The 18,602-nt window shown below is 41.2% G+C and overlaps 1 protein-coding gene across 10 annotated transcripts in view; it reads right to left on the reverse strand.

Annotated features, from left to right (window-relative positions):
• Positions 1 to 18,602, reverse strand: part of cacna1db (calcium channel, voltage-dependent, L type, alpha 1D subunit, b) — a 122,782-nt gene that overhangs the window by 62,054 nt on the left and 42,126 nt on the right. For 5 of the 10 annotated variants that reach the window (XM_067412953.1, XM_067412947.1, XM_067412951.1 and 2 more), the window contains exons 5-14: positions 15,537 to 15,679; positions 15,014 to 15,166; positions 14,205 to 14,401; positions 10,740 to 10,843; positions 10,469 to 10,638; positions 5,847 to 5,924; positions 4,804 to 4,885; positions 4,131 to 4,157; positions 3,704 to 3,861; positions 2,961 to 3,186 (exon numbers count right to left, since the gene is read on the reverse strand). In XM_067412953.1, coding sequence (XP_067269054.1) covers positions 2,961 to 3,186; positions 3,704 to 3,861; positions 4,131 to 4,157; positions 4,804 to 4,885; positions 5,847 to 5,924; positions 10,469 to 10,638; positions 10,740 to 10,843; positions 14,205 to 14,401; positions 15,014 to 15,166; positions 15,537 to 15,679 — 1,338 coding nt within the window. The remainder of the gene's footprint in view (positions 1 to 2,960; positions 3,187 to 3,703; positions 3,862 to 4,130; positions 4,158 to 4,803; positions 4,886 to 5,846; positions 5,925 to 10,468; positions 10,639 to 10,739; positions 10,844 to 14,204; positions 14,402 to 15,013; positions 15,167 to 15,536; positions 15,680 to 18,602) is intronic. The other 5 variants (XM_067412949.1, XM_067412955.1, XM_067412948.1 and 2 more) reach the window with 3 other exon arrangements.

Raw genomic sequence — 18,602 nt, forward strand, 5'->3', positions numbered from 1 at the left:
AGAGCTTGGGGTGGCCGCCACCTTCTGGCGGCTTCTGGCCCATCCTGGAGGATGTTGGGCCGGTGGGTAGCATATTTGTGAATAATTTGCCCTCTGCTCTGTGTTTTCTGCTCCACCTTCTAGGGCTCAGGTTGAGCTGCACTCCGCAACCTCTTGCTTTGTGATGGTTGGGTCCGATGCTCCCTTGGAAGCCAAAGCATTGCCATGGCTGAGGCCCTAGCATGAACGGCAGGCCGCTGCATGAATGAAGAGCGGCCGCCCCAAAGCAGGTGATGTAAGTTGTACTCCCCCCCGCTTTAGAGGGTTTAAGGCGATTTTCTGCTGAGTACACTACTATTGGCAATTTGTTTAGGTCTATGTTTGTAGGCACTGCTGGTGAGACTGCGCCATTGCCTGGAGGACCCTGTGAGCCTCTGGGATGGAGCCAGCCCCGGGAAGGGCGTGTGTAGCCAGCTGGCTGTGATAAGCCAGCATGGGCAGTCCGGGCAGTGGACTCTGAGCCGGAGGCCTCAGCAGGCCTCCTTGCGGGAGAGTCGCGACATCGGGGCCCATGTGTGCCTGGGAAGATTCTCCCCAACAATGTCGGCTTCATCAGAACCTCATTGACAAGTAGGCCCCTCATGGCCTCCCTGGGGATGAGTCCCCAGGTGGTAATTGGATGTCCAGTTCTTCGTCAGCCAAGCAGACAGCCACTGTCAGCCCAACTCGGAGCGGCTAGCGTTCATCCAACCTGCCAGCGAGCTTTGTGCCATTCGTCGCTGGCATGGCTGCAAGCACAGTTAGTAGGCCTCGTTAGGCCTCCCTGAGGGCCTGCTGGGGTGCAGCAGGCCTCGCCGGGTTTCCCTTGAGGGGGTATTCCCGGGCTTCAGCCATTGGACGGTAGGTAGTAGGCCTCATTAGGCCTCCCTGAGGGCCTGTTGTGGTAGCAGTAGGCTTCGTCTGGCTTCACCCAAGGGGGTGTTCCTGGGCTTCAGTCACTGGATGACAGGTAGTAGGCCTCACCAGGCCTCCCTGAGGGCCTACTGGGGTACCTGCATAGGTTGCCTACAGCATGGTTACCAACCAGGCAGGCTTAAGAGCTCCCCCATTATGAGGGTCGTCTGTTACCCCTTTTCCACCAGAATGAACCGAGTGCTAGTTCAGAGCCCGTGCTACTGTCAGTTCTAAGTTGGTTCGACTTGAGAGCCTTTATGAACCGGTTTGGCTTTCCACATGTAAGAGAGCCACCGCAGAGCTAGGTCTTACGTCACTGTATACGTCTCATCTTTCTCGCTAGCGTTTTAGCAATGCTAGCGAGGCAGCGGGAAATACAAACACACCAGGCTTGTTCGAGATGCATCGGCGCTGCGCAGACCGATCCGTGTATGATATCAAAATACCGCGTGAGCGATTCAAAAGCATAAGGAGTCGTTGGCGCTCGCTCTACTTTGATGTCATATGCAATCAGTCTGCACAGCGCGCGCCGATGCATCTCGAACAAACATGGCTTTATGATCCTACATCAGCATTAAAACGCCGCAAATCCAACGCATTCGTGCAGCTCTCCATGATTTGTATAGACGGAGATTACAATCCAGCAGCTGTTAGCTTGATTAGCTGCTATTGAAAAAATGGCGGTCACAGGTTTGTGTTCATCTTGTTGATCACGGTAACGCCGCCCCCAGCCAGTGACGCAAGCGGTTCTTACTTCTAGCCCAGCAATGTTTTGGTGTTACTTAAGAACCACTTTTCCTGGCTCGGAGCTGGTGCTTTGGCTGTGGAAACACAAAGAACCGATTTGAAACTAGGCTCTGGCTCCGATTTAGCGCCAGCACTGCCTTGGTGGAAAAGGGGTATGTGAGCTTACAGCCGCCTCGGCCTGATCAGTCAGTCATAGGCCCCGCGGGGCCTCCCAGTGAGATCAGCTTATACGCATGTTCGGCCTCCTGAGCACCCCTGTAATGTATGTGCTCAGTAGATCCTAGGATCAAGCAGCTAACTCCCCTCGCTAGCAAGGGTCAGAAAGCACTATGCTGAGCGCTGCTCTCCAGAATAGCCCGTCTCTGAAGTCCGGCCAGAGGCAGACACTGACAGTTTTTGCAGTTCCTCAGCTGGATGCCTCTCCGGAGGTGAGTTTCCAGTGGCTCTGTTTCAGGTCAGGCCGCCCTGGTGGCATTCGGTGAAGTTTTCCCAAATAGTGACTGGCTGGGGCGCCCTCATGTCCCTTAGCCACATTCCCTTAAAGGAACCCCTTCTGTTGAATGGAATGGTTCCAGGCCTTTGAGTGACCGGGGTAGGACTTCATGCGGTACGCGAAGGTGCCCCCCAAGGCTTATAGCTTGGGCTTTGACCGTATGGAATGCTGTCACTGACAGCCTAGTGTGACCAGAGGGGGAGTGGTTCAGGCATTTCAGTTGAATTTGCTTGTCCTGACAGTTGTCACTGCCATTAGGCATGCACTCCCCTCGGCATGGCGGCGTGGGTATATCGTTGCTCGTAGCGTCAGCTGACGCAGCACTGTTCCCTTTCGAAAGGGAACTTGCTTTCTGTCGGCTTATTGAAGTGCACGTGTGATAGGTGACAAACACGCAAACTAAGAGCAGATTTAAACGCATCCAGACAGAGCAAGCGAGCGTTTTGCATGAAATAAGGATATATATCACAAACGCAGACTCTTGTAAGACCCAGAAAATTGTAAAGATGTGTTCTCATCTCAGTCAGCAGAAGTAGAAGAGGTTCAGTCTACATCTGGACATCTTAACACTACATCTGGAACTAAAGGAGAGAATAATATGTAAAAATACCTGTGTCAACCGGTTTATGCTTTAGCCGTTTATAAGCTTACTCCGATAAAAGATAATGGGTTACCGCGTTTACATGACCATGTTCATTGTCGGCTTATTAGGCATAATCGGCTTAAGAACGTGCATGTAAACGCACCCAGTGATTACAGCTCATTCTCATAATGTGCTCATTCTCACCGCGTGACTTTGAAGATGCGGAGCAGCCGGACGCAGCGAAACACGGAGATGCCGAGCGGAGACATGATCTCCAGCTCCACCAAGATGGTCTCCACGATGCCTCCGCAGACCACGAAGCAGTCGAAGCGGTTGAAGAGTGACACGAAGTATGCCTGAAGCCCCAGACTGTACATCTTTATCAGCATCTCACAGGTGAACAGCGATAAAAGCACCTTATTCGCCACATCTGCAGACAAACAGCACAAACATCCGTCATTTCTGTTTTGACAAAGGTGTGTAAAGCAGCAGTGCTCTGATATGATAAATGGAAATCCATGTTACACTTACACCCAATGCTGACACATTTTTCAAGATAAGTAGATAAACCTTAATTACACTATCATGAAAACAAATATGTCGCATTTATTTATTTCACATTTAAGAGCACAGTATCATATTTTATGTTTTATTTGTTAATATTCAAAGGGTATGTCTAAATACTCAATTCACACACAGAACCACACCCTCACACACACCCTCTCTCTCACACAGACACACACATCCACACACACACACCCACACACACACACCCACACACACACTCTCTCTCTCTCTCTCTCTCTCTCTCTCTCTCTCACACACACACACACACTTCTATCACTGCGTCTGATTTAAAGAGCGCTGGATCTAACGACAGCTTTAACTCAGCAAATGTCCCCGGTATAAGCGGGTTTGAGTGAGTGTGTGTGCTGTGTGTTTCTCACCCTGGACCTCTGTGAGCCAGCCGGGCTGGTTGTAATGCTCGGATGATATCGTGAGTGTATTTAGGAACACCAGCAGAATCACCAGCCAATAGAAGACGGTGGATTTGACCACAACTCGACACTTCCTGCGACAAAACCTGTTCCAGCAACGCCAGCGGCTGCAGAGACAGGACGGGAGTGGACAGCAATGTGAGGGACACATCAAGCTTTCCTTCAATGAAATGCAAAGCCCGTTTCAAACACAACATACACGGCAAACATCAAAGTGCCTCGGCAGATTCACAGACACACGTAAAGAACACACACACACACACACACACACACACACACACACACTGACATGCAATGATGAGGTGAAATGACGACAGCAAACACACATGCAAGACGCGAGCTGAATTCAGCCGTGAACACACACTGAGCTACTGACCTGAACTTCGACTTTGACAATTTCTGACTGAAAAAGTGAAAAAAATGGCATCACTTCGTGCCACACTACAAGCTGACGAAAAACTTCCAGCAAGAGACAACTGCTTAACATTTCATTAAAGATACAAGAGCTGCACTGCAAAAAAATGCTCTTCTTACTTTAGTAATTCCGTCTTGTTTCCAGTCTAAATATCTAACAATTCTTAAATCAAGATGCATTTACTAGAAAAGTAAAATGACATATTTTTCCTCGTTCGGTTAAAAATAAAATAAAAATGAAGTGAGTTTTTGCTTAAAACAGGCAAAATGATCTGCCAATGGGGTGAGAAAAATAATCTTATTTCTGATTGAAATCTTGTTTCTTATTTCCGTCTCAAACAGAAATAAGATTATTTTTCTCACCCCATTGGCAGACCATTTAGTTTGTTTTAAGCAAAAACTCACTTCATTTTAATATTTTTCCCCAGAAAACAAGAATAAAAATTCTTATGTCATTTTACTGATCTACTAAATGCATCTTGATTTAAGAATATTTCGATATTTGGACTGGAAACAAGATAAAAATATTAGATAAGAAGAGCATTTTTTGCCGTATTGGAGTGTGTGCACTGCAGATACAGAAGAGCGTGAAAAGCCTTGAGCTGCAGGATCAGATATAAAGCTGCATCGCTCACCAGACGCGTCCACAGCAGAAGATTTTCTCACTCTCTTCTGGGTTCTCCGTGTTCACAGATTCGGTCTCACTCGGGATACTTGCTGCAGAGACACAGGACACGCATACGTGAGTACACTACTGTAATGCAGAGGGAGCTACAAGACATCTAACACTGGAATATAAAAAAAATTCAATTTACATACATCAATCAGACATAAGTGAAGTGAATAACACTGATGATCTCTTCATCACGGCTCCTGTTAGTGGGTGGGATATATTAGGCAGCAAGTGAACATTTTGTCCTCAGAGTTGATGTGTGTGAAGCAGGAGAAATGGGCAAGCGTAAGGATTTGAGCGAGTTTGGCCAGATTGTGACGGCTAGACGACTGGGTCAGAGCATCTCCATCTGCTTGGGGTTACTTGACTGTAACCCTGTTCCCTGATAAAGCGGAACGAGATGCTGCATCGCTAGGCCGTGCTGATGATGCTCCGGGACTGGTCTTAAAACAAAAGAGACCTGATGGCTACAGCTGGAGCTCATCTATTTATAGCCTCGTGTAGCCGGTGCGCTGATGACGACACCGACTGAGGCTATGATACCTCCAGGTCAATTTCATTGACTTGTTTAAACACACTTTTCACAGCCGGTCGTGATAAGACCCTTCCCATTTGCATAAGCTTACGCAGCATTGAGTGTAGCTTTATCAGGGAACAGGGTTACAGTCAAGTAACCCCAAGCGGTTTGTAGTGCAAATAGTTTTACTGTCCTTTATTCTTCTAGTTATTTACCTATAGCAGTGAATCACAGAAAATAACTTACTGTATGCGTTGCAAAATAAACTCGATAGGTTATAAATGCTGAAAATGGTTGATTCTCATAAAACATGATAAACATATGAAGCATTAGCTTACCAGACTGTTACTAACAAATACAGTTAAACAGCAAACATGTGCTTACAGGGTTATTTGTGCTTTGTCTCTTGCCATTGTATTCAATGTATTGTTGTTTTCATTGAATATGCTGTTATGATACATCAAACACACGCACACACACACATTTACCATGAGTCTCAGTGGACTGACTGAACCAGCCCGTGTTTCCCGCGCTCTTTCCGTGGGTGAGATCGCTCAGCTTCACCCCTTCAGGTTACATGCATTCAAACAGAGAGCAGCTATGAGCATCTACTGCACAAAATCACAGCAGCACTACAGTACTACAGCACTAGAGACAAGGTGCTTCTGCAGCTCGGACTCAATGTGAAGCATAATGAAGCAAAGACTAAAGAGAAAACACTCACTACACAGCATACATTCACTAATGCATATGCATATATTATTTAATTACATTTATCTGTCATGGAGTAGTTTTTTGATCCATCAGTTAATTCATTCATTTGAGCTTTTTTTAGATTTGCCAAGCATATTTAGATTTGTGCATTTGCTCTTAAAGTGACAGCAGTCTAATAAACCTGCTGCTTTCTGTCATTAATGTTAATCAATCAAAAGAAAAAGAGAAATCACTCTGTTCTTGACTGAATAACTTTATTAGCTTTAGGGGTTAATCTATACGCTGCAAAACATGCTTTTCTTGCTTAGTATTTTTGTCTTGTTTCTAGTCAAAATATCTAAAATATTTCTTACATTAAGAAACATTGGTAACATTTTATAACAACTACACACTATGAAGCATTAATTAAGCCTCTGTTAAGCATTAGTAAATAGTTAATTAATCATTTATAAAGCATTAGTAGACAATAGTAAGCAGTTTATAAATATGGTTATAAATGCTTTGTTCTTGATTTATAAGCATATTTATAATGTGTTTAATAATTGTATTTTCATACTTTTTTAATGATCAATTTATCATTTATAAATTCAGTGTTACATTATTTACAAACCAGTTATTTAGGAGTTGTTGGTTGTTCATCATTTAGAAAGAGCTAGTAAATGATTAATAAACTATTTAAATGTACATTTATACATCTTATTTTTTAGACATTTAGTAATGGTTACTAAGTGTGTTAATAAAGGCTTTATTATCATGTATTCCTATTGTAGTTCATGATTAGTTCAGGTAGTTATAAAACATTTAGTAATTGTCAGTAAACTATTTCTGTGAGCTCATCTAAAGTGAGGACTTTAGAAAAAGTATGGGAAGAAGAAAATGGAAACAAAGACTCGCCAGAGAGGTAAGCATGCTATTTTCACCCTTTCCACTCACTCAGTTTTTAGTTTGCACGGATTACAATTGTACAATTGCTGCATGATGTCAAATTATGCTTGTGCCATAAAAATGATTGGGGATTTAACCTGGTAGACCATCCATATCAGCTTCACTTTTTAAATGTTTTGTTAAAGACTTACAAAATGAGAAGGGCAACTTAATAAGCTGTATTTATTGAATTAAATTAGGGATGTTAACCGATGACTGTTTAACCGATGGTTGACCGTATCAATGTTAACCGATCAAAGTTGTCGGTTAAAAAAAGAAGAAGTGATATCTCTAAATTAGGCCATTATAGACAGTGGACTAAACACTACTACAGTTAGCCGTCTCATTCCAAAATCTGTTTGTGTGAAGTGAACAAATCAGCAATGTTTACATTTTGACAAAACAAAGATTTTTATTTTCTATGTCATTGCATTGTCATTTTTTTTTTTCATTTTATATCAAGTGTACAGTTGCACATGTGTGTTTTGTTACACATTTTTGCATTTGAAATAAATGTCCATGCTCTGTAACACTGTTGTGTGTTTATTTCCTTTTTCTGTTTAGAAGAGAACTGAGCCTTTATATCTCCTTTGTAAATGCTTTATAAGGTATAAATAGTCCTCACTTTAGATGAGCTCACAGAAATAGTTTACTGACAACTACTAAATGTTTTATAACTGCCTGAACTAATCATGAACTACAATAGGAATACATGATAAAGCCTTTATTAACACACTTAGTAACCATTACTAAATGTCTAAAAAATAAGATGTATAAATGTACATTTAAATAGTTTATTAATCATTTACTAGCTCTTTCTAAATGATGTTATGAGCCACCAACAACTCCTAAACTAGTTTTTAAATAACGTAACACTGAATTTATACATGATAAATTGATCATTAATAAAGTATGAAAATACAATTATTAAACACATTATAAATATGCTTATAAATCAAGAACAAAGCATTTATAACTGTATTTACAAACTGCTTACTAATGTCTACTAATGCTTTATAAATGATTAATTGACTATTTACTAATGCTTAACAGAGGCTTAATTAATGCTTCATACCGTGTAGTTATTATAAAGTGTTACCGAAACGGTAACTAGACAAGTAATAAATTATTGTCTTGTTTTAGGGAAAAAATAACTCAAGAGAGTTTTTGCTTAAAATGAGTTAGTAGTTAGTTAGTAGTACTTTATTGTTCAGCCTAAGCTGAAAATTGATCTTTGGTCTCGCCACACAATCACAGAACAATTTACAGTACACAACATGTGTCGTTCAGGATCGAGTACAAGATCTCTCTCCTTACCCACCAGTGCATCCATGGTGATGCTCCCTCCTATCTCAAGGAACTCCTCACCACACAAACAGCCACTCGTAACCTCCGCTCTGTTTCGCTGTATCGCCTCAAAACTCCCACAGCCAATCTCCGTACTATGGGGGATCGGGCCTTCTGCTCTTCAGCCCCCAGTCTGTGGAATGCTCTCCCTGACCACCTGCGTACTCCACAGACTATAGATACTTTTAAGCGTGGTCTTAAAACCCACCTTTTTAGCAGAGCTTTTAATTGACTTTTAATTGACTTGCTACTTGTTTAATTTATTTTATTTTATTTTTCGGTTTTATTTATTTATTGTTGTTGATTGTTTTGTTTTGTTTTGTTTTGTTAGCACTTTGAGATTTTGTTTAATATAAAGTGCATTATAAATAAAATTTATTATTATTATTATTATTATTATTATTATTACAACATCCAATAAATACATCTAACAATACAATACATCTACAATGACAAAATTAAAATATTCACATTTCTTACCTCTTATTCAAAAGACTTATTGCGTTTGGTACGAAAGTTTGTTTATATATCGCTCTAATTGCTTTTGGCACTCTATAGCGACGACGTGATGGTAGTAATTCAAAAACATGATTCAAGGGGTGTGTTTTGTCTCTTGTTATAATCAAAGCTTTTCTCTGAACAGCAGTTTGGTATAACTGAGCGACAGATTTTTGCTTTAATCCTATAATTTTTCCTGCTACTCTTATAACTCTGTCTAATTTAACTTTATTTACCAGAGTAACTCGTCCGAACCACACTGTAATGTTATACCCTAAAACACTCTCAGTTAGACCTGTATAAACTCTTTGCAGCACAGCTGTACTCACACAAAAATCTTTCAATTTCCTTAGCAAGAATAACCTTTGATTTGCTTTCTTACAAATAAGAGCCACATTATCAGAGAAGTTCATTTTACAATCAATCATGATTCCTAAATATTTAAAAGTCTTCACAATTTCAACAGTTTGATCACATAGCAGTATTTCTGTTAAAGGCTCCGGATGATTTAAAATCATGTTCCTCGTACTCAAAATGTACACAGTCTTTCCATAAAAGTGCCACAAGTGCCATATCATCTGCGTATTTATATAATTTATAATTCTCATGCTGCACTCTTATACCATTTGTATAGACCGAAAATAAAAGAGGTGACAGGACGCATCCTTGGGGTGCCCCCGTGTTTAAAAATATAATATCTGATTCGAACCCTCGAGCACAAACTCGCTGTGGTCGATTTGTTAAAAAATTCTTTATCCAATGAACTATTCCTCCATTTACACCTAGGATCAAGAGACGTTCCAATAGCAAATGTATCTGCATGGTATTAAAGGCAGACGTGTAATCAATAAAAAGAACACGCACGTAAGCCTTACGTGCCAATGTATAATCTGCCAATGGGGGGAGAGAAATAATCTTGTTTTCTGTTTGAATTAAGATTATTTTTCTCACCCCATTGGCAGATTATTTATCTTATTTTAAGCAAAAACTCTCATCATTTTGAGTTATTTTCCCCAAAACAAGACAATTACTTTCAAAATTCAAAACAAGAATTTTTAGATGTTTGGACTAGAAACAAGACAAAAATACTAAGCAAGAAAAGCATTTTTTGCAGTGTAGTCTTATTTTAGCAATTTATTTAAAAAAAAAAAAAAATTACACAGCTTTTCTCTAAATATTTCCAGCCCCATTGGTTTGAAAACCCCTGCTAAAATACATTATTTGGCTATTCATATGCTTTCTAAATAAAAACAACAAAGATCGACTGCTAGAATGAACACACACATGCAGGATCTGTGAGTCCTTGGTGTGCCTTCATTTTGTACGCAGCTAATTTGTGATAAAATTTAAGTTACAGCAAGCTTAAAATTCATTACTGCATCCCACAATCCACTTACTGACTCATGCTGCATTTAGACTGAACTAAACTAGCATTGTTCACACAAAACATGATTGCTTTCAATGGGTGGATGCACAAACTGACGCTTAAACCTTAAATCTGACTAACATGGAAATGTTGTCAAGAATGATCTGTGGATGGAACTGATGCAAATAAAGTGTGTGTTTCAACAGACCTTCAGACAGATGAAGAGGGATATGAAAAATATGAGTCTTGGTTTTCACGTACGGTTGCGTTTGCTCTCCTGATCTCCTTCTTCATCATTATCAGGGTCGATGTCCTCAGCTTGTGTGATCCAATCCAGATATCCCTTCAAATCCTCTTCAAGCTGCTGCTTCTCACGCAGTTTCTGGAAATCTCCACGAGCCTTGGCCTTCTCGCGCTCCTTCGAGAACTCTCTATGGGACACACACAGACAATTTCACACACACGCCATACTGGACATCAAAATGGGACGTAAAGAAACTGAATGTGGAAAGCATTTCATACAATAACTCACCCACTGAGAACTCCCAGTACCAGATTGAGGACAAAGAAGGAGCCGAAAATGACCAGACTGACAAAATAAACCCAAGGCAACTCTAAACCCATGGCATCATTCATCTGAAACACACAACATCTCTCACATTAACTCAATCCACCCTAATCTACAGAACTATGACAACAAAACTGCTTGATTTTGTCTGATTTACCAAATATCACATAAAATCTAATTCTGTCTCAGATGCTACTCATACACTGCAAAAAATGCTCTTCTTACTCAGTCATTTTGTCTTGTTTCTAGTCTAAATATCTAACAATTCTTAAACCAAGATGCATTTACTAGATAAGTAAAACGACATAAGATATTTGTTCTTGTTTTGTTGAAAATAAAATCTAAATGAAGAGAGTTTTTGCTTAAAAAAGGCAAAATGATCTGCCAATGGGCTGAGAAAAATAATCTTGTTTCTGATTAAAATTTTGTTTTTTGTTTCCGTCCCAAACAGAAATAAGATTATTTTTCTCACCCCATTGGCTAAGTTTGCTTGTTTTAAGCAAAAACTTAATTTCGATATTTTACCCCAGAAAACAAGTAAAAATATCTTATTTTATTTTACTGATCTAGTAAATGGATCTTGATTTAAGAATATAATTGGAAACAAGACAAAAATACTAAATAAGAAGAGCATTTTTTTTGTAATGTATGCACAGTAATATAAAAATTATAACATAAATTAAGACAAAAACTGAATATTGCGGAATCAATTGTAAAAAATAGTTTAAAAAATAGTTTAAAAAAACGATATTATTATTTATCTAGATAGCCTGCTGGCGATTCTGGAATTTCGGTAAAATACTGGCTTTACAATACACCTCAAATGAGCATTTATGAATATTTAGATATGTACAAGTGCATTACTTTATGCTGCCTTCATGTGTTATCTCAATGAAATCAAGTTTCCTACACTCAAAAATATGTTGGATTTACTTAATTTTTTATGTCAACAGGTTCCACGTAACTGGTTTATGTTGAATTTAATTAACATTGTTTATTTCAGTAAGGTTAATTCAATGCCATTTAGTCCAAAACTCTTAAATTCAATTATTCTAAAATGAATATCAAACAAAAACCATAAGAAGTAATCCAGTTTAATTACAAAATTACAAATGTTATCTAACAAGAGTTTTTTTAAAGTTGTTTTTTTTATCTTAATGGCTAGCCAGACGATGGTTTTGTTACATCCATGGAATGCCCAAAGTAGCTTTTTTTTAATTATTAAATCAACTTTAATTGTTATTAGCAGGTCCTCACCCCAAGCTCATGCTCTACACTTCACCACAATGATCAACCTCTAAAATCACTAACATAACACACACTTTTAAATAACAACATAACAGAACATTAAACATTAAAAAGTCTCTATTTTCTCATCTTGTTAAAAATGCATAAAATGGCACTTTATTTAAACATTTCCTATCCAAGTTCAGCCCCTTTGCAAAGCATGATGGGAAGTGAAAGTCCTGTATGATTGGGTAACCTGATTGAAACATGTTATTTGAAAATAAAAACATCAAGTTATGTCAAAGAGTACCGGTTTTAAGTCCATTTAACATAAGCAATTACATTTGAACCAGAAACCTGCTTTAATGGTGTTAAATCGAGATGAATTGCTTAAATAAAGTAAACAGCATCAACAGCAATCATTTTTTTTTTTGAGTGAATTGGACATGAACGCCCTCTCAAGTCATTTTTACCACTGGGAAGCTCAGGGATAATTTTGATAAAAGTTCCTGAGATGGTGGGTCATAAACTTTAAACATGGCGGACGGGAGAGCGATTGCTGCAACTGGTATTCTTTATTACTTTTTCCAAAACAGCTACATCGCCTTGTCCTGTCGTTAAAGTAGTGCATATTTACATTTTAGAATAATCATTTGAAGCATATTGTATATTTTATACACAGCGAAAATAGTCTGTATTTGACCAACATTCCAGGATTGTCAGCAAGCTGACAAGGTACACTGCAAAAAACGCTCTTTCTTACTCAGTATTTTTGTCTTGTTTCTAGTCCAAACATCTAAAAATTCTTAAAACAAGAAGTATTTACTAGACAAGCAAAAGAAATTGTCTTGTTTTTGGTTAAAAAAAATAACTCAAAATGAAGAGAGTTTGTGCTTAAAATAAGATAAATAATCTGCCAATGGGGTGAGAAAAATAATCTTAATTCAAACAGAAAACAAGATTATTTCTCTCACCCCATTGGCAGATTATTTATCTTATTTTAAGCACAAACTCTCTTCATTTTGATTTGATTTTCAACAAAGCGTGAAAAATATCTTCTGTCATTTTACTCATCTAGTAAATGCATCTTGATTTAAGAATTTTTCGATATTTAGACTAGAAACAAGACAAAATTACTGAGTAAGAAGAGCAGTTTTTGCAGTGTGGACCCTATGGGAATTATATTGTATTAGGTTACCTGTACTTTTACTTAAGTACTTGATTTGATTTCTTTCTCCACCACTAAAAAAAACAAAGGCTGACGTTTTCCTCTGGTCTCAGTTTTTCCTGTCTTCTGACTTTGTCCCTTCAGTCTTAGAGGGTCAATCTCATTAGCATCTATTGAGCTCTCTGTGTGTCATGGAAAAGCTCTTAGAGCGGAAGTGGACACTACTTGTAAGAAAGAGTAACGTTAGTGACAGAAAGTGAAGTCTCACCCACAGTGCCGTTTCTAGGCATAGGCAAACTAGGCGGTCGCCTAGGGCGCCAACAGCTGGGGGGCGCCAGTGAGCCCCCGCCCCAACAAGACTTTTAAGTTATTTCATATATATTTTATTATTAATATTTCATACTTTTGCTATTTCGAGGCATTAGTTGCGATTATTGGAGTGAAGTCGCCATGGTGATAGTGGCTTCGTCATCCGTGCTTTAGTTTCATCATCATGAAAAGGTCAAAGCCATCAGTATCGTAAAAAGAAAAAAGAGGAAATATAAAAAAGAAAGCGAAATATACAGGTATGTTAGCCTACTTATTGGTTACTTGTTCTCTACGAAGCTGGTCGCTCTATCATAACGTTGAGCAAAACATTACACTGAATATTAGTACTGGACAGACCACACGCCATGCTCATTTCAGGTGCAGAACATTATAGCATAGTTCATTTGAATAAAAAAAAAAACATTACATCAGAGATAGCTGTTTAGTGTAAATTGATCAAGTAATACTGTCATAACCATGGGCGTCACTAGGCCCTTTTTTATGAACTTATGCCTCAGCTAAAAAAATATGTGATTAACCTTTAAAACATATGAAACTGGCGCGAGGCTTTGGCTACGGCTTCATCCCGTCTTTTAGTCTTTGTGTCACTGTGTTCTTCAATCCGCAGCGGCGCCGCGTGACATGGTTTTCAAGCTATTGTTATCTAATTTTATGATATGAATCTTGCCTAGGGTGCCAGAAAGGTTAGAAACGGCCCTGCTCACCCAGTACAGCACATCAGTCCAGCCCTCCATAGTGATACACTGGAACACGGTCAGCATGGCAAACAGGAAGTTGTCAAAGTTTGTGATGCCGTTGTTGGGGCCGTGCCAGCCGTCCCGACACACGGTGCCATTGAGAGGGCAGTGACGCCCATGACCTGAAAGAGAACAGGGAGCAGGATCCTCTTCTGCTAATGTACCTGTGTGGAGAGAAATTATTCACTTCATAAGTGTTTTTTTCTTGTCTTCCAGTATAAACATTCTTAAAGGGGTACTTCAGCGCTGGGAAGATGAATGTGTATTTAAACTGGGTCATTAATGTAGTAGAAATGTAAAATGTGCCTTCTAGACTGAGAAAAGCCATAAAATTTAATTTTGGCTCATGTGGATGAAAGACAACAACTCCCAGAATGCATTGCTTCACTGTGCTACGAGGTCACTCCCAAAGTCACCGCTACTGGATCACTTGCCCACCGCGGAACCGCCCCCTACCGTTGTTTTTTAATTTTCATAGTAATAAAATAATTTAGTTCAGTTAATATAATGTGAGTGAGCCGAGTGAGTGTCACGGCACAAACGCAGCAGGAGTCAGATTACATTCATCAGGAGAGCTGAGGTAAGCGCGGGCACGGCAGTTGTTCACAGCGCATGTTCAGTCGGGAGCGTTTTCAGTTCGCTGAAGTAACCCTTTAAATCAAGATACTTGAGAAACAAAATTACTTAAGATACTAAGTCTTGTTATATTTCAAATCCATCCAAATTAAGTGAGTTTATGATTAAAACAAGACTAAAATATCTGTCAAAACACTGACGTGTGCCGTTTAGATAGCAGGTTGCGTGCATCTTCCCGATGAACAGCTCCAGACCGATGATGGCATAGATGATGATGACGAAGAGCACGAGTAGAGCAATGTGAAGCAGAGGAACCATGGCTTTAATGATGGAATTCAGCACCACCTGTAAGCCTACACACACACACACACACACACACACACACACACACACACACACACACACATATATATATATATATATATATATATATATATATATATATATATATATATATATATATATATATATATATATATATATATATATAATAGTATATACACACATATACTGTATATCATATAGTAAACAAACTTTTATATTAGATGTGATTAATCATGATTAATCGATGTGACAGCACTAGTATATTTATATCTATATATAGGTATATTTTTTAAAAACTGCAGACAATATGATATTAATGAAATAAAAGGCCACTTAAGTGTAGTTAAAGAGTGTTTCCTTTCATGTTTCAGTGAAAGCTGGGTAAAGATGTGGACGCACTTGGCACTCCTGAGACCAGTCGAAGGGGCCGCAGAACTCTGAACGCTCGTAAAGCCTTGACATCGAAGCCGCCTGGCTTTCCACCTGTCTGCCCGCTGACATCTCGATCTTTGGTTATCAGCTCCAGCACAACACTGAAGAGACTACAAACATACACTCACTCTCATCAGTATTAATGATTATAACAGAATGTGAGTTTAGTTTATATCAGTAAAGTCTCTATTGTTGTACATACAGATGAAGATTGATCTGCACTAAAAAACTCAGAAAATGCTATTCACATTCACAAATAATTGCAAAGAAATGGAAAGTAGAAAGACTAAAATAGTATTTTCTCCAATCTTCAAAAAAAAATTTTTTTACAGTTTGTTTAGTATTGAAATTCATGTGAGTAGTAGTTTTGCTGAAACCATTATGGTAATTAGTTTCTCTTGATTCAGACCTCAGACCTTATTTACTTTCTCCTTATTTACTTAATTAATTTCCTCCCAACTAGTATTACTGCTGAATACAACTGCACACATGGTGAGAACGCCTCAGGTTATGACTGTAACCATGGTTCCCTGAGAAGGGGAACAAGACATTGCATTTTGGATTGGCCCTATGGGGAATGGCATCAGCATTCCCACTGACCAGTGTCTGAAGTGAAATTTCCTAGTCTGCTCTAGAGAGGGAAATTCTAGAGCCAGCTCATGCTGTCAGTTCTGGCGGGATCAGAGATGTAGACCTCTCCATATATGTAGCTATGGCTATGTCTGTCTGGGCCAAAAACAACAGCTTCAGGCCCTGATCATGGTCCAGTATCAGCTTCAGGCCCCGATCATGGTCCAGTGTCAGCCTCAGGCCCTGATCATAGTCCAGTGTCAGCTTCAGGCCCTGATCATAGTCCAGTGTCAGCTTCAGGCCCTGATCATGGTCCAGTGTCACCTTCAGGCCCTGATCATAGTCCAGTGTCAGCCTCAGGCCCTGTTCATGGTCCAGTGTCACCTTCAGGCCCTGATCATAGTCCAGTGTCAGCTTCAGGCCCTGATCATAGTCCAGTGTCAGCCTCAGGCCCTGATCATGGTCCAGTGTCACCTTCAGGCCCTGATCATAGTCCAGTGTCAGCTTCAGGCCCTGATCATAGTCCAGTGTCAGCTTCAGGCCCTGATCATGGTCCAGTGTCAGCTTCAGGCCCTGATCATGGTCCAGTGTCAGCTTCAGGCCCTGATCATAGTCCAGTGTCAGCTTCAGGCCCTGATCATAGTCCAGTGTCAGCCTCAGGCCCTGATCATAGTCCAGTGTCAGCTTCAGGCCCTGATCATAGTCCAGTGTCAGCTTCTGGCCCTGATCATAGTCCAGTGTCCGCTTCAGGCCCTGATCATAGTCCAGTGTCAGCCTCTGGCCCTGATCATAGTCCAGTGTCAGCTTCAGGCCCTGATCATAGTCCAGTGTCAGCCTCAGGCCCTGATCATAGTCCAGTGTGAGCTTCAGGCCCTGGTCATAGTCCAGTGTCAGCCTCAGGCCCTGATCATAGTCCAGTGTCAGCTTCAGGCCCTGGTCATAGTCCAGTGTCAGCTTCAGGCCCTGATCATAGTCCAGTGTCAACCTCAGGCCCTGATCATAGTCCAGTGTCAGCTTCAGGCCCTGATCATACTCCAGTGTCAGCTTCAGGCCCTGATCACAGTCCAGTGTCAGCTTCTGGCCCTGATCATGGTCCAGTGTCAGCTTCAGGCCCTGATCATGGTCCAGTGTCAGCTTCAGGCCCTGATCATAGTCCAGTGTGAGCTTCAGGCCCTGATCATAGTCCAGTGTGAGCTTCTGGCCCTGATCATAGTCCAGTGTCCGCTTCAGGCCCTGATCATAGTCCAGTGTGAGCTTCTGGCCCTGATCATAGTCCAGTGTCCGCTTCAGGCCCTGATCATAGTCCAGTGTCAGCCTCAGGCCCTGATCATAGTCCAGTGTCAGCTTCAGGCCCTGATCATAGTCCAGTGTCAGCCTCAGGCCCTGATCATACTCCAGTGTCAGCCTCAGGCCCTGATCATAGTCCAGTGTGAGCTTCAGGCCCTGATCATAGTCCAGTGTGAGCTTCAGGCCCTGATCATAGTCCAGTGTCAGCTTCAGGCCCTGATCATAGTCCAGTGTGAGCTTCTGGCCCTGATCATAGTCCAGTGTCCGCTTCAGGCCCTGATCATAGTCCAGTGTCAGACTCAGGCCCTGATCATAGTCCAGTGTCAGCTTCAGGCCCTGATCATAGTCCAGTGTCAGCCTCAGGCCCTGATCATAGTCCAGTGTGAGCTTCAGGCCCTGGTCATAGTCCAGTGTCAGCCTCAGGCCCTGATCATAGTCCAGTGTCAGCTTCAGGCCCTGGTCATAGTCCAGTGTCAGCTTCAGGCCCTGGTCATAGTCCAGTGTCAGCTTCAGGCCCTGATCATGGTCCAGTGTCAGCTTCAGGCCCTGATCATGGTCCAGTGTCAGCTTCAGGCCCTGATCATAGTCCAGTGTCAGCTTCAGGCCCTGATCACAGTCCAGTGTCAGCTTCAGGCCCTGATCATAGACCAGTGTCAGCTTCAGGCCCTGATCATGGTCCAGTGTCAGCTTCAGGCCCTGATCATGGTCCAGTGTCAGCTTCAGGCCCTGATCATGGTCCAGTGTCAGCTTCAGGCCCTGTTCATGGTCCAGTGTCAGCTTCAGGCCCTGATCATAGTCCACTGTCAGCCTCAGGCCCTGATCTTGGTCCAGTGTCAGCTTCTGGTCCTGATCATAGTCCAGTGTCAGCTTCTGGCCCTGATCATGGTCCAGTGTCAGCTTCAGGCCCTGATCATGGTCCAGTGTCAGCTTCAGGCCCTGATCATAGTCCAGTGTCAGCCTCAGGCCCTGATCAAAGTCCAGTGTCAGCTTCAGGCCCTGATCATAGTCCAGTGTCAGCTTCAGGCCCTGATTATAGTCCAGTGTCAGCTTCAGGCCCTGATCATAGTCCAGTGTCAGCTTCAGGCCCTGATCATAGTCCAGTGTCAGCTTCAGGCCCTGATCATGGTCCAGTGTCAGCTTCAGGCCCTGATCATAGTCCAGTGTCACCCTCAGGCC

This window comes from Pseudorasbora parva, chromosome 13, assembly GCF_024679245.1.
Source record: "Pseudorasbora parva isolate DD20220531a chromosome 13, ASM2467924v1, whole genome shotgun sequence".
NCBI lineage: Eukaryota > Metazoa > Chordata > Actinopteri > Cypriniformes > Gobionidae > Pseudorasbora > Pseudorasbora parva.